The 15,962-nt window shown below is 44.8% G+C and overlaps 1 protein-coding gene across 3 annotated transcripts; it reads left to right on the top strand.

Moving 5' to 3' along the window:
• Positions 1–917: 917 nt before the first annotated feature.
• Positions 918–15,732, top strand: ERRFI1 (ERBB receptor feedback inhibitor 1). Of its 3 annotated transcripts, none has more exons than XM_081308464.1 (4): positions 918–1,347; positions 11,941–12,072; positions 12,183–12,256; positions 13,085–15,732. In XM_081308464.1, exons 2-4 carry the CDS (start codon positions 11,951–11,953, stop codon positions 14,266–14,268), a joined length of 1,380 nt encoding a protein of 459 aa, XP_081164590.1. In that variant the 5' UTR covers positions 918–1,347; positions 11,941–11,950; the 3' UTR covers positions 14,269–15,732. The 3 variants fall into 3 exon arrangements, with proteins under 3 accessions (XP_081164590.1, XP_081164588.1, XP_081164589.1); XM_081308462.1 differs by having other exon boundaries at positions 927–1,347; positions 11,900–12,072; XM_081308463.1 differs by lacking the exon at positions 918–1,347 and adding an exon at positions 1,366–2,021 and having other exon boundaries at positions 11,900–12,072.
• The last annotated feature ends 230 nt before the right edge of the window (positions 15,733–15,962 follow it).

Genomic DNA, 15,962 nt, shown 5'->3' on the forward strand with positions numbered 1-15,962 from the left:
AGTCTTTGGCCTCTACTCCATAAAGTACCATTTGGGAAATTTGTTCTCGTTAAAACTGGAGGGTTTCCGTTTGTTTGCTTTTTTTCTTACTTTAGCCACTCTTGGTTTGTTATCATTTGTATTATTTATTTTACGGTTAAACTATAAGCCCAAGTTGCATCACGGGTGCCCCCAGAAACCTCCTCCTACTGGCTTGTTCGTGGTCTGTCCTGGGGCGTCGCACGGCTGCCTGGTGCCAGGAGACATCCAGGCCAGCTTGGGTCTAACAGGTAACCAGGTGAAGAACTAGGGCCTCCAGGACCCAGCAGGGGCTGCCCCTGGAAGTGGTGGGCGGCCTGAAAAGGTCAGCAGCACCAGGACCGGGCTCCTTTTCCAATATGTGGTCAGAAGAGCCCTTGCCCTCCCCTGGAGGCCCTGCTCTCACCAAGGAGTCCTGGCTGCCCCTCTGTCTCTCACTGCCCCTCGTCGTCCCTCATTGTCCTGCACTGTCCCACTGTGTCCTACACAGACCCACCCTCACTGTCTCACAGTCCCATAACGTCCACACTGTTCCAGCCATTCCTCACCGTCCCGCGCCATCCCTCACTGTGCCGTGTTGTCCCCACAATCCTCCCCTGCCCCTCACCGACCTACATGGTCATCCTTCCCCGTTCCCCGCCGTCCCTCACCATCCCTTCCCGTCCTTCACTGTCCCTTGCTATCCCCCCTGTCCCTTACTGCCCTGCCCCGCCCCTCACGTCCCCTAGCCCCTCCGAGTCCCTCGCCGTCCCGCCCCGTCCCGAGTTGCGGCCTCGCAGGCGCTGCCCTCGCCCCGTCCGGCTCCTCGTCCCGTCCGCCCGGCTCCCGCAGGAGAGGACGGCACGCACTATCCCCGGGGGCGGGGAATTGGGGGAAATTCCGCGCGAGGCCGGCTGCGCGCAGACTTCTGAGAAAACCCTGCGTCTAGGCTGTCGGGGGCGGCTGCCCGGATCCGCGAAGGCGAAGAGTCAGGGGCCTCCAGCGAGCCGGGGGCCTCCCGCAATGCCCTCTGGGGGGCCCCCGCAGCAGCTCCAGCCCGGCATCGCCCCTTTAAGCGGCTTGCCGCCCGGATTGGCTGCGCGGCGGGGGCGGGGCGGTGGGCTGACGTCACTCTCGGCGCTTACGCTAAATACTCGGCGGCGGCGGCGGCGGCGGCGGCGGCGGCAGCCGAGTGCGAGGCAGGCGGCGCGAGCGGGAGGGCCAGCGAGCGAGCGAAGGAGCGAGCGGCGAGGCGCCTGCGCGATGTCCGGGCCCCGGAGCCCGCGGCACTGAGCCGGCCTGCCGGACATGCGCGGGAGGGCGCCGTGGGGCAGCCGCCGCTCCCCCGGGGTAAGGCGCTCGGCGCTGCGGACGGGCGGACGGGCGGCGCGGCACCTCTCGGGCCCGGCGCGGGCGGCTCCGCGGGGCCGGGACGTGGGGCGCGCGGACAGGGCCGCCGCGACGCCGAGCTGCTCCGGGACGCGCCGAGGGGCAGGGGCGGGCCCGCGCCGGGCGTTTCTCTCGGCGTGCGGAGGGCCGGGCCCGAGCTCGCCCCGGCGCGGGCGTGGGTGCCGGCGACCCTCGACGCGCCCCTCGCCCCCGGGGCCCTGTACGCGTCCCCGCCGGGCACCGGGTGCCTGCGGAGGGCGCGGGGCGGGCTCGTGCGGCCCGCGCCCCGTTTCTGTCCCGCCGGGGCTGCGTGCCCGGTCGAACCCGAGCGCCCCTGAAGCCTGCCGGGGACGCTCCGGTGGGCGGCGGCACCGGCTCTCGGTCGCGGCCGGCCTCCGTCCCTCTGCCGGAGCTCTCGGCGCCCAGGTCGTTTCCTCGGTCTGTATTTGTAAATTGACCCGAGTTGTTTCGTGTTCTTTCCCTCCTCTTGTAGAATCGCGCTCTTTAAGGGCACTGCGGGATTCCGTGCTGAGAACCTGAAAGCTGGCCGGGAATTTCGTGTACTTATATATCACATCCTGGTGCAAATTAGACGACTCCTTGACCATGATTGGAGCTGTATCGGTGCTTCCTAGGTCTTTATTAGGATTTCATCATTGCTTGAAAGAAACCAGTCTCTTCCCTGATAAAAATGTGAATAGATTGTTAGTCATGAACTTAAGTAGTGCAGTCAGAATAGAGACTGTAGCTTTAAAAGAGATGTGTTGGTGACTTCAGGTACACCTGCAACACAGGTAGGGCAGGACTGGTTTCTAGGCAACTGTCAGAGGTGAAGAAAGGTGAGGTTTAAAATGCTCTTCTTTTTTTCCCTCCTGAAGAACAAGAGTTCTGCAAAGTTTCAAGCTTTTGTAAATCTCCAAGGATGCAGTAGATATATCTTTGTTGAAACTGAAACATCTAAGTTCACTATACCGAGTCTTGTTTTTTTTTTTAAGTTGTATTTCTTAACATAATTGTAATTAATTTTCAGAGACATTTTACTTAAACAGACCAAAGACAGGTACCTATATCAGCAGAAGACCAAATTTTTGCAAAGCCCCAACTAAAAGCTGGTTTCTTGCTAGCCTGCTAAGTATATTATCAACCCATCCCTTTTCTGGATAGTAGCAGGTTTAAAAAGAAAAACATAGATTTTAGTATGGATTTCAGACATGATTTGCATTCCCTCACTTCCTGCAGAGCTTCTTTTCACTGTGTGTTCTGGTAGACATTTACTAATAGACAAGAGAAGTCTTAACTATCAGTTTATAACCTGGCAGTTATATTAGATGGTAAACTCCTTAAGGGCAGGAACTCTGCCTTGTACAGCTTTTTATCTTAGGCAGCCTTGCACAGAGTTGATATTGATAAATAAATGCATGAAAGCATGTTTTACATTTTAAGGCTCAGCAGGATTGGACTAGTCACTGATAAGGGTTGGAAAGCAAATCTATTTTTTATGGCTGTTGTGAAATGTCCAAATTCATATTTGAAGTTGAAATGTTTGTTTTCAATGAATTCTTTTTCCTATTTTTAGTTCACAGATACTGCTCACCCTTTTGTGAGGTTTAATTATGCTGTGGTCTTGAGTTTTTATGTGAAAATAACTCTTCACTGCTGCTGCTCAGAAGTTAAACTAGATAATACTTCCTTTCTGCTTATACTAATAGTAGCTTTTAAAAGCAAGTTGCCTAAATTACAGGTACAATCTAACATGCTTGAGACTGACCTGATTGTCAACATACCATCAAGTTGCTTTAGAAAGGTGAGCAGAGGAGGGGAAAGGTGGTGCCCAGGGTAATCCCAGGAATTTGAATGTCGTAGGCTCCCTCTACCAGAGAAGCAACTCTGCTGATAATCTAAATAAATATGAATTGGTACCTCATCACCGGGCACCCTCAGCACACTCTGCAGGTGTTTGGCCATACTTTGTAAAAGCGAATGAAGAACCAGCTTACTAGATAAACACAGTCCAGTTGTGGTATTCTGGCATTATTTGCACAGAATAAACACATGCTTTGTAAAGGTACATAAAACTGGTAAATTTCAGGCTCCTAAATGTAAATTGCTAACTTATAGAGAATTCGTGTTAAGATAGAGAAAAGGTAGTGTGAGATTCTGATTTCAAATGTTGAGAGGAAAAAAGATTTTGAGATTAGGAGTCTTCGTTGACAAATCCAACTTTTTATGTCATAAAATTGGGCAGTATATTACAAAGCCCCTTTGTAAATCAAAGGGAAAACCTTCATAAGGTCTGTCTAGGGAGGAGCAGCAGCCTATGGGCTGAGGACTTGAAATGGTGACACGGTGACATGAAGGGAACCCTCCGCTAAAAGATATGTCCTCCTTTCTAATTTTCTGTTTATTCCTCTATAGTTTCCAAGTTTAGTTTTTAGTATTAGAATGAAGAGGGGGGAAAAACTTATAGGAAAAAGAAATTGGGCAGTATTACAAAAAGACCACAATCTTCTAGACCGCAGTGAATATGTCTTTAAAATGTGGGACTTGGGCTACAGGAATTAGACTTCTTTTCAACTTGGAAATGGAATGGCAGGGATTAGACAGCATTGTTCAAAAGCTCTTATTAATGACCCACAGATAGGAAACTTACCTAGTTACAGATTGCTTGTTAGAAACAGTTTAGCCCTCTGTGGAAGGCTCTTCTCCCAACTGACAGCTGCTTTTCCATTCTTTATAACTCTATTTGAAAAGTCCCTTGCTCAGTGAGGCCTTTCTTGACCACCTGTATAAATACGTTCTCTTCTACCTCCTTATCCTGTCACTGTACCCTGTTTCCTTGAAAGTTATCACAATCTGAAATTGCTGGAATTGTTTGATTGCTTATATGTCATTTTCCTCCCTCATTAGATCAGAAATTTCCATCAGGCAGCAACCACGTCTGTTTTTCACCTAGCATAGTATCCAGTCCAGAACAAGTGTTTGATAAGTATTTGTGAAAAGAATTAATGCATGGCGGCTAAGAATTTGAGCTGAGATATGGAGATGTGGCTCAGTGTTAGAGCACTTGGTTTGAGCCCCAGTACTGAAAAAAAAAGCTTCTGATCTGAACACTGAGTTCCACTTCCTATCTCTATAGTTAGCTAGCACTTAGCATTGCACTTAGCAACTATTTGCTTCAGTTTCCCCATTAATAAACAATGTTAGAGAAGCAAGTTGCTCCTGACATGAAGATGCTGTAGAAAGCAGAGGCAGTGAGTGTGTGCTGGGCAGAAGAGCCCTGCCAGCCCTTTTGCTCATAGCAGGAGGTTTCACCTCACTTGGTTTCCTCATTTGCAAACTGGAGATTATAATCCCTAACTCTTCTTAGAGGGATGTTGTGGGGATCAAGTGAGATAATGTTGGAGAAAGTGCTTTGTAATTCGTACAGTGCTTTACGAATATGTTCTATTGTTGTTAAATTCCAGATTTTACCATAAAACCTGATTATAATGCCATCATTAGGATCCATGCTGTAGGGGTATGTTAGAAAAGGCCCGTTGGGTATATGTAGTAACCCCTATTACGAGTAAAAACAGACCTGTGCTATATCAAATACTATGTTGTAACAGGTTACATCATGATGGGGCATCACTCTATCATTAAAGATTGAGGGCTTCAAAAGAATTGTTGCACGTGGTCATAATAGAAGGTCAGACTGATACCTTTACCCACCCATTTAGATGCTAGGCCAGATGTACAATTAATGACTTTTAATAAGGAAAATTTGGGGGAGTTGAAGTAGAACAGGACCTTTTCTTTTTTTTTTTTCTTTTTTCTTTCTTTCTTTCTTTTTTTTTAAGGGATTGAACCTAGGGTCCCTCTACCACTGAGCTACATCAGTGGTAAAAAGACCCTTTTTAAATTTTAATTTGAGACAGGGTCTCACTGAGTTGCTGAGTCTGGCCTCAGACTTGTGATCCTTCTGCCTCAGGCTCCCAAGTCTCTAGGATTACAGGAAAAACAGGAACTTTCATAGCCTACAGGCTATCCCAGAAAAACTATTTATCAACCAAAATGCCCCCAAAAGTTTATCTGCACTACCCATAAAGGTGAAGTGTTATGCTTGGTCAGATCTTACCCCGCCAGTTTGAACAGCCTGAAGGACTGGAAGAGGCAGTGGTGTGGTGGTCAGAACCTGGACTTTGAAGCCGGGCTTCCTGGCCTAAGTCCTGGCCTTGCCTCTCACCATGTTTGACCTGAAGCAAGTTCCTTAACTCTCTGTGCCTCAAGCCCCTCATCTATAAATAAGAGTAGTAAGATGACCCACTTCACAGGGTTGATGAGAGCATTAAATAAATTAATATACACATGAAGCCCTTAGAACAATGCCTGGCAGATGAGTGTCCAGTGAATGTTAGTTATTACTAATGATTATGTATTCATTCCAGCAGTCTAGAGTTACCCACTGGGTGACTTGAATGCTTGTTAAATAAATTTGAAGCTTTCAAGACTAACTTCCCAAGCTTAGACCATTGTGCTCATTCTCATTGTGATTGCAGTAGAATTCATGAACCTTTCACAGTCATAGGTCTATTGTATGTGTATGTCAAAATAGAATATTTTCCACCTTCTGTGTATGTATATATACACACACATATACACATATAAAATATATATATATGACTAACTTGATTTTTGTGCTTTGTAGGAAAAGTACAAAGGACAAAAGAATATATTTCTGTTCTATTTTTCTGCTACCCAATTAAAATCACATGGGACTAAGTGAATCAAGACTATTGATTATGGTAGTTGAACGAATAGGCCATTTCTTTTGGCTGGAAAGTTTCCAAATTATCAAAGAAATTATGTCATTTAATTTTGATAGTCTGAAGATAAATTATTTTCCTTGTTGCCTACATTTTTACCACCTACAAATGGGCTGTTATGTGCTGAGGATGTTAAAGGACCTCCAAGGAATGGAGCTATAAAAACAGACACAAATGTTCATTCTCATCATTTTGAACTACGCTTTAATATTTGCTGAAACCATAAAGTTTTACTTGAATTCATGCATGAATATTTTAATTGCATTTTACTTTAAAAGGTCTTCCATGTAAAGACTATTTCTGCTTTTCTATGGCAGCAGAGTACAGTGAAGGCAATTTTCCTAACTTGCTTCCTTTTTTCCCTACCTCCAAATCATAGCCTATTAAAATAAAATCTGAAATCTGAATTGAGGCATTTATTTTTAGAAAATCTACGAAGTGTCTTTTTTCTTTCAGCAAATAAATTCACGTTATTCAACTGTGTAGCTATCATAAAAACTGAACATGTAGATGAGTATCAAATTAGTAAGCTTAGTTTATTAATAAAATTCCATTAAAATAGCTAACATTTATGCTTAATGTGTCAATAGCCTGATTACAAGTGCTTCAGACATTAATCATAATAAAATTTGAACATAAATATGCAGACATTGGTATATTTGGGAAGGACCTAAATAAGTTTCTTTTTATAAACTTGTAAATGTAGCTACCTTATGTCTTCCCTGGCTGTGGTAATAGGTAGGTAGGTAATTGTTAAATGCAGCTGAAAAGGCCATTTATCACCCTGAATAAACAGAAATCAGGTTCTAGAACCAGATTGAAAGAAGGAAATTACATCACACTCTTAAATAAGGAAGCACTGGGCAGAACTGGATGAGTTGTATGACAAAAATGTGCCCCTCCTCCTTGTGTGGATTGCTCCTGAGATTTATTAATGAGATCTGGTGGCAAGGTAAGCATATCTAGGTTACTGCAGTAAGGTAGCCTGAGAGAGAGAGAGTATGTGTGTGTGGGGGGGAAGCAGTTTCAAAGAGACTGTCCTCAAGCTAAAGGCAAGTGATTTCACCTCAGTAAAGGAGGTGTGCAGTGTGCATTTGGTTTGACTTTTTTTTTTAATATTTACCTTTTAGTTATAGGTGGACACAATATCTTTATTTTTATGTGATGCTGAGGATTGAACCCAGTGCCTCACTCATACTAGGCGAGTGCTCTACCGCTGAGCCACAACCCCAGCCCCTGACTTTTTTTTTTTTTTAAAGGAAAGTAACATTAAATTTAGCAGCAAAAACACAGTAGATGCATTGTAATCCAGAAGGAATAGTATGTAAGAGAAGGTAAAATTCATTGTTTTCAGAAAATACTCCCCTGATTGCTTTAAGCAAGTACACAGTAACAGGAACCAATTTAGGAAGCTGTGCTGTTAACCACTGAAGCTTGACGTTTTTACTCAGTCTGCAAACTGTCTGCTTTGGATTTTGGAAATGAACTGAGGAGATCTAAACTCGTTAAATTAGTACTGGCAGCCTCTCTCTCCAGCATGGGTTAAGTTTATCTCTTACAAATCTTTGCTTTTTCCTAGTTCTTTGCTGACAGTCAGCCTCTGTGAAACTTTCACATAATTGCTTTTTAAAGCATGAGGTGGATATTTTCTCAGCGTCATTAATAAGTGTGTATTAGAAGTGAGTGATGCCAGGAGCCACAGGAAGAAAAGAGAAGTCAGACACCACTCCTGTCCTGGGAGACGGAGCTGAGAGGAGAATCTGGGCACAGCACAAAATAACCCAGGAACAGAGACACTGCCTTGGCTTTTCATAAAAGGGAGGGTTTTTGGCAAAGACAGCAGAAGAAGAGTTGCCTGAAGGCATAAGTTGGATTCTAAGCATTTGGAGGAAAGAAGGAAAGAGAAGCCAGAGCTAGAAAGGAAGGTTGGGCCGGGGCGTGCAGGCCTGTGTTGGAGCCAGCAGGGCTGAGGAGCTTCCAAGGCTCCTGAGCAGGGGAGGCTCTTGGTTGAGAGGTAGTTAAGGAACACTGACTGGGTGCTGGTATGTAGTGTGGGTTGGGCATTTTCCGACTGGAGGCATAGTGGTGCCAGTGAGTGGAAGGAGGGTAAATTTGAGAAAGAACGTAGACAGTATGTGGAGCTTAGCGGCCTTAACTGGGAGAAGTGTGATCCTCCTGGACTAGAGCTGGTGGGAGGGGAGGGGAGGGGAGGGGAGGGAGGGAGGTAAGAGGAAGGAGGAGTTTGGTTTGTAGAGTTTGAGATGCCAGGGGACCATCCAAGTGGAAAGATAATCACCAGACAATAGGAAATGCAGAGTTGAAGCCTGAGCCAGGCTGGAATCCTCTGTTCAGGAACTGTCTGTGTCAGGTGAAATAAGTCAAAACTTGGCTGTTGGGGAGGGTAAAGAGAAAATAAAATGAGACTTGAAAAACACATGATTTTAAGTCCCCCCCCAACCCAATTTTTTAAAAATTGATGTTAATAGAAAAAAGAAAGGAAAAAAAAAAAAGAATTCACATCTGAGGTTGGTATTTACCTCAATTTTTGACCCACTAAAAAAGCTGAAGTTTAGTTCATAAACACAGAAGAAAAGTTGTTGTGCTGAATGTTATTTGGATCCTGGTGTAAACCATGCTGCTGGATTAGCATTGCTTTCCTATTTTTGCATTTCATAACAGAATGGCTCATCTTGTATTCTAGTATTGATTTTCCCCACCTAGGTTTGTTTTTGTAATTGCTTTCCTAATGTAAAGCAGAACTAGTTTTACAGTTCTGAGGAACCAGATAAAGTTTGAAACACTGCAGCATTATTCAGATTTTACTTGAGCAGAATTTATTTCTTTTTAGCTAGAGGTTGACCAAACTGGTTGATACCCCCCAACTCCCTCCCACACACACACACACAAGGAATATACAGGCTGGATACTTGGTTTTTAGGTGGTCTCATTCTCATCTGAAGAACAGTTTCTGAAAACCTTTCTTCCAAACCTAAGGCACGTTGTTCTTTGGGGGTTTACATTTTGAAGTTATTTTCCAAAAGAAGAGAACGTGACAATTCCATTGCCCTCCTGGCTTCTCCCATGCAAGCAAGTAGGCAGTTGGGACAGTTTCATAACATGGCCCATTCACAATTCCCCATTGAAATTTAGAGGCAGGTCACCTTCTATGAATACACAAAGACACTATTGTGGTCAGAAGTGAGCTGGCTCAGTGAACACAATTCTTTTTATACTAAAAAAATTTTTTTCTTAAGAAAGCTAACAAGTAGGTGATGGAAACAATGAGTAAAAAATAACTTTTTCTAGAACATACAAATAATTTTAAGTGACCACTGAAACGTAGGTTCAGAATTCCAAAGCAATTTCGGCAGAGGCGATAGTTACACAATCATTCTGTTGAAAGCTAAGATTTAGATGGCACTAGGAGGCTGACACACAGTAATTACTAGTAGTACTTGTTGGCTAGCCGACAGGTGGGGGTTGGGCCTCCAGAATCCCCCGCAGCCTTTTCCTGTAATCTGGATGAACAATCTTCAAACGTGTGCTTTCAAACTACTTAAATACCATATTCTTCTTCCTATCTTGCCTTTCGTTTTTACGTTACCACAGACACTTTCCCTGTAGTCCTGCCAGTGCTTGTAGAACGCTTAGAAAAAGCCTGATAAACCACTGGGCTGAGCATACAGAGGGAGAGGCTAGCCATTTTTTAAATTGGTTTTTAAATTTTTTTTTAGAGCTTTACCTGCGGGTAAGTAAATAACGAATTTGCCTCATTTCAGTAATCTTGAAAGGGACTTCAAGAGACTCCCTGGTGATTTAGATTTCTTAAATGACAGATTTTTTTTTAATCATATATCTTTTAGAGACTGATTTAAAGAAAAATTGATTGAAATAATATTTTAAACCTGTGGTAAAATCTCTCTCTAGTGCATTGAAACGGCTAATTGGGGAGAGTCAAATGTAGAGAATTAGAACCAGATAAAATTTGAAACTCTAAATTTTTATCATTGATATTGGTAATTTATTGATAAATTTTCACTGAAAATTTATCCTGAGAAGAATTGGGACACATGCTCCTTTGTCGATGAAATTTTTTAAATTACAATATCCATATTCCTTCTTTTTTTTAAATTTTTTTTTTTAGTTGCAGATGAACACAATACTTCTATTTTATTTGTTTTATTTTTATATATTGCTGGGAATCAAACCCAGTGCCTCATGCATGCTACGAAATCATTCTACCACTGAGCCACAACCCCAGCCCTCCACATTCCTTCTTAATGTTAAAAAAAACAATAGATGTTGCAGAGTATGGTTTTGGATCTTTAGTTTTAAAATTCCCTCTACCTTAAACACTGTATCCACTTAATTGGTATGATAATCAGAGGACACTGTAAATCCATTCAACATTCAGTTATTGAGCACTTGTTAATGTTTCAGACACTGATGATTAAAAGGCAATTGGCAGGGGTGGTGATTGGGGCACAGTCTGCTCCTGTGCACTGATAGGAGGTGACAGATTTGTAAATAATGGATTTTAAGTTGCTGAGCAGTTAAACCTGTGCACCCCTCCACCGCAGAGGTGTCCTAGTCACCTTCCGTCATCCTGAGTCCTGAGCACAGCTGTAGTGCGTCCTGAGCACAGCTGTAGTGCGTGGCAGGTGTGCAGGCTTTTAGAGAGTGACTAGAGATGTTTAGTGAGCCAGTGTTGTAGTGTGTAAGTGTCACACAGATAGTTGAGAGCATTCCAGTGTCAAGGGGAAAAGGCCTAAACTCTTTGTCTAAGTGCATGTGAATAAATGAACTGCAGCGGATGCTCCTTAATGCTTGTGATGCAGCGGAATACTAAAGTAAAACTAAAAAGAGGCTGCAGGGACTCTGGACCTGTGACATACGACAAGGGGGTTCCTAAAGTTTAGGAACTGTTAGTTTTAAGAAAAATATACTTAGCCTTTGTAATCCATGCCTTGCAGCCAGGCAGGACATGAACTACTGGGCATTTCACAAAGGAGAATGTAAAGAATGTACCTTTCAGTTTGTCTTTGACAGGGAGGGATGAAGCTGTGCTGGAGCCACTCATCTTGCAGAACTTGATTTTCACTAATGGAAATTAGTGTCTTCATATATAATGATTTCTTTTTTGAACAAGCAATATCTGGAGAATATCTCTTCTGTGGCAACCCTGAAATACAGACTCCACATGAATGCTAGTCAGTGGGGTGCCCAGACTCCCTTGTCAAGCATGTGGGGGTCTAGTGAGTGCTAACTAGCTCTGCAGTGTAAAATAGTGACTTCTGAAATTACCTTTTTAGCTTGCAAGGAATCTGCAAGATTCCCCTGAGCTTCGAGCCCGGGGCAGCCGTGCCTTGCGAGGCCTGTGCGCTGGTTTAGAGGGAGGCTGTGTGCCTGGCATCTGTGGGGTTGGTTGTGTAGCTCTGGGCTTGCTCTGTAGTAAAAGGTCTGTTTTCCCAGCAACTGATTGTTTCTCCTTTTGTGAAAACATTTCAAATCTTGCTATTCTTAGTGTCTGTGTTGGGGTTCCCTCCTGAGAGTAGAATGAGGCAGACGCCTACAGCGACTCCTGTTCCACTCGCCCCAGATTCCCTGTGAACCCACTCGTGCTGAGGTTTAGACTGTCCCAAGAAACGCGTTTCTGAGTTGTTTCCTTTTTTCTCTCACTCTTCTCCATCCCCACAACCCAACCTCAGGGAATGAAAGCTACTGGTTGACTTAAAGTCCCGGCTTCCAGATACAACACAATGTCAACAGCAGGAGTTGCTGCTCAGGAGATCAGAGTCCCATTGAAAACTGGATTTCTGCATAATGGCCAGGCCATGGGGAACAGGAAGACCTGCTGGGGCAGTCGCAGTGAGTTTGGACAGTAAGTAGAGAATGCAGTGCCCCTGTGCTCTGTGGACCTGTGCGACTGTAGTGACCTAGAGGATGTGATTGCTGCTTGTTTACGATCAAAGTGTTTTCCTTTCCTTTCAGTAACTTCTTAAATATTGACCCAATAACCATGGCCTACAGTCTGAGCTCTCCTCAGGAGCACCTCCCGTCCATTGGTACGTATTCTGAAAGTCAGGGGAGCTAGCAGTGGTGGCCTTGGCTGGCTCTGCAGCAGGGTTTTGTGAGGAGGAAAACTGAGCTGTGTCCGACGGTGGTCTGACCCCTAGTGGCAGCAGATGTGGAGCTAACTGTTTTTCTCCAGCTCTTGTACTCAGTGGCTTTTATCGTGGGTCACTGATCCCTAAGGAGAACTTAAATTATGGAAGTGTGATCTTGTAAAATCAAGAATGAGTTCTCGCCAGCCATGATGCATACTTAACCTTTAGGAACTTTGGACAAGATTTCCTCTTTATTAGTAGTATTAAATGCATCTTTGAAAGCAATAAATGAAAGTAGTCTAAATGTTAAAACATAAAAAACTGTGTGTGTGTGGTACTTTCAATGTGAACATTATGCTCCCTGGGTTTTTGTTGAGCTGCTTGTCCGGTGAACACACTGTGAGTCTGTTCACTCAGTGTTGTGACATGCTGGCATAAGGACCTTGTCTTCTCTCTCTCATGCCCAGTTGCCTTGAAGTGTCGCATGTCTTAAATGGCAAAGCCGGTGTAGCATGGTACTCATGTAAATTATATGCTGTTCATCTTCTGCGAATTTTGCACACGTCACAAAACTTGTCTCAGATGTGTGGGTGTGTGCCATGCACAAGTCCAAGGGAGATGGAAGAGATAGTTTGTTCTTTGAACCAGGTCACGTGTGTTCCCATCTCAGGCTCTAATTACACCCATGGCAGTTGCATGGGTGTTCTCAGGGTCGCAGTGAAGAGCTCTTGTCTCTCAGCAGGTACAGGGTCATTGATCCTTATGGACGTCCCTTGTTCCTTCTAGGGCACACTTCACAGTCGGCTCCAATGAATGGCTGCTCCTTTGTGGAAAATGGTCCATCTCAAAAGTCCTGCCTGCCCCCTCTTATCATTCCCCCCAGTGACAGTATGGAACAGCGTGAAGAGGATCCAGTTGTCTGTGGCTTCAGGAAGCTCTCGGTGAATGGGCTCTGCACGTCCACGCCTCCACTCACACCCATGAAGCCCTGCCCCTCCCCCTTCCCCTGTGCAGCTCCCTGTGAGCGGAGCTCTCGGCCCCTCCCACCACTGCCCATCTCCGAAGACCTCTCTCTGGACGACACAGACTGTGAGGTGGAATTCCTAACTAGCTCAGATACAGACTTCCTTCTAGAAGACTGTGCACTTTCTGATTTCAAATATGATGTTCCTGGTAGGCGAAGCTTCCGTGGGTGTGGACAGATCAACTATGCATATTTTGACACCCCAGCTGTTTCTGCAGCAGATCTTAGCCACACATCTGACCAAATCAGAGGTGTCTCAAATCCAAATCCTCCTCCACCTCAAACCCACCGCAGATTAAGAAGGTCTCATTCGGGCCCAGCTGGGTCCTTTAACAAGCCAGCCATTCGGGTATCCAGCTATAACCACAGAGCTTCTCCTAACTCTGATGAAGACAAACCTGAGATTCCTCCCAGGGTTCCCATACCTCCCCGGCCAGTAAAGCCAGACTACAGACGGTGGTCTGCAGAGGTCACTTCCAGCACCTACAGTGACGAAGACAGGCCTCCCAAAGTGCCACCAAGAGAACCTTTGTCCAGGAGTAACTCCCGCACGCCAAGTCCTAAAAGCCTTCCATCGTACCTCAATGGGGTCATGCCCCCGACACAGAGCTTTGCCCCCGACCCCAAGTACGTCAGCAGCAAAGCCCTGCAAAGACAGAACAGCGAGGGGTCTGCCAACAAGGTTCCCTGCATCCTGCCCATTATTGAAAATGGGAAGAAGGTCAGTTCAACGCATTATTACCTACTACCTGAGAGACCGCCATACCTGGACAGATTTGAGAAGTTCTTCAGGGAAGCAGAGGAAGCAGACACGGGCACTCGGCTCCAGCCAGTGCCCGCTGACTGCAGCGCGCCTTCCACCGCAGAACCGCTGGACTCCAAGGCAAGAACAGACCTGGGCGGCCACGGGAAGCGGAAACACTTGTCCTATGTGGTTTCCCCCTAGGCTTGGGAGTCGTGTTCAGCAGAAGTTACGTGGGAGCAGATGGTTCTCAGTTTTCCAGTTTGATCGAGGTTCAGAGAACAGTCTGTCAGATTGTAAACTGAAATAATTGAACTCTGTCTTAAAGAGAAAGGGTTAGAGCAGTTGTGAGGTGCTATTCTGAGAACCCCTGATTTTGTTAACATTGAAAAAAAAGTCTATAATTTATAAAGATGTGATGGTGGGAGGGAAGGATGGGGAAACTTTTAGATATGCATACATTATATACCTATGTACAAACTTGTGGTGTAACCGTAGACCTTAGCTGCAGGTTAACCAGTTAGTTACTATGTTAGAGTAATATATATGCAGAATAATAAAATCTCGAGCTGGAGGAATGGCTCTTCTTGGGCTTAAAATTGAGCAAATGGAAGAAAAAAGCAGTATTGTTGAGATCAGGATCATATAAAAAAATTACTTTGTGTAGTCGGCTTGGTGATCTCTGGCTTTCAGGCCCACGCTCTATCTCAGTTATCTTTGCAGCACCTCTCCGGGAAGAGCAGGGCACGCATGCTGCACTGTGCCTGCACCTGCCGAGTCTCAGAGTCACCCCAAGGCCTGGCACTTCCAGGTTTTATTTCTTGTCCTGTTTAGGGGAGGGATAGCAGTTTATTTGGCAACCATTGTCACCTGTGTATGTCTCACATCTTGAAAAACAGAAAGATAAGAGAATTGGTGATGTCCTCACAGCTCCTGCTTCCTTCCACATGCTGACAGGGCCCATTGTGGTGTGGCCTTGAGACAGCGGCGGCGCAGGACAGAGTCAGCTGGAAAGGCACGCTGGCCACCAGCACTCAGGGTGGAAGTTTCGCAAAGCAGCGGAGCAGCTGGCCGTGCGATTGAGAGTTGTTGTGTGTGGGGGGTGTGTTGTGGGGGTTTTTTAGGACTGTATTAATAAACAGATACAACACAAGCTGGCCTTGTGTTGCTGGTTCCTATTCAGTATTTCCTAGGATTGTTTGCTTTTTAAGTAAAACACTTGTGACCAATAGCACAGCACGTCTTAACGCCAGAGGCCACGTCAGCACCTTCCTGCTTTCCCAACCCTCCGGCTGTGCCTCGCTGCCTCCCGACTCAGTGAGACACGGCTTGTGTTGGAGTTTTCACATCCTCTGACGTGTCTGCTTGTGTAGACGGCAGTAAGGAGAAGGTGCTCGCTAACAGGGGGACACGACTGCGGTGGTCTCTTAACAGTTAAACAAGCTGTTTACAATTTAAACTGCTGAATGATATTATTTGAGCTATTTAAAGCTTATTATATTTTAGTATGAACTAAATGAAGGTTAAAACATGCTTTAGAAAAATGCACTGATTTCTGCATTATGTGTACAGTATTGGACAAAGGATTTTATTCATTTTGTTGCATTATTTTGAATATTGTCTTTTCATTTTAATAAAGTTATAATACTATTTATGATACCGTCAAAACTGTTTCTTGCCTAAACTCTTATAAAATACCTTAAGCAGTTTGATAGCTTTATATTTTTTAAACAAAAGGGAATTAGTCTTTTTAGTTTAATATACATTAAAATTTACTGTCATTTTGTAAAATGATCATTTGAATGTCTTTAGATATTATAAAAGTGTACAGTTAGCTGGGCACAGTGGTGTGCACCTGTAGTCCCAGGTACTCAGAAGGCCAAGGCAGAGGATTTCAA

Source organism: Spermophilus citellus (genome assembly GCF_964194105.1).
Source record: "Spermophilus citellus genome assembly, chromosome: 9".
In the NCBI taxonomy this organism is placed as follows: Eukaryota; Metazoa; Chordata; class Mammalia; order Rodentia; family Sciuridae; genus Spermophilus; species Spermophilus citellus.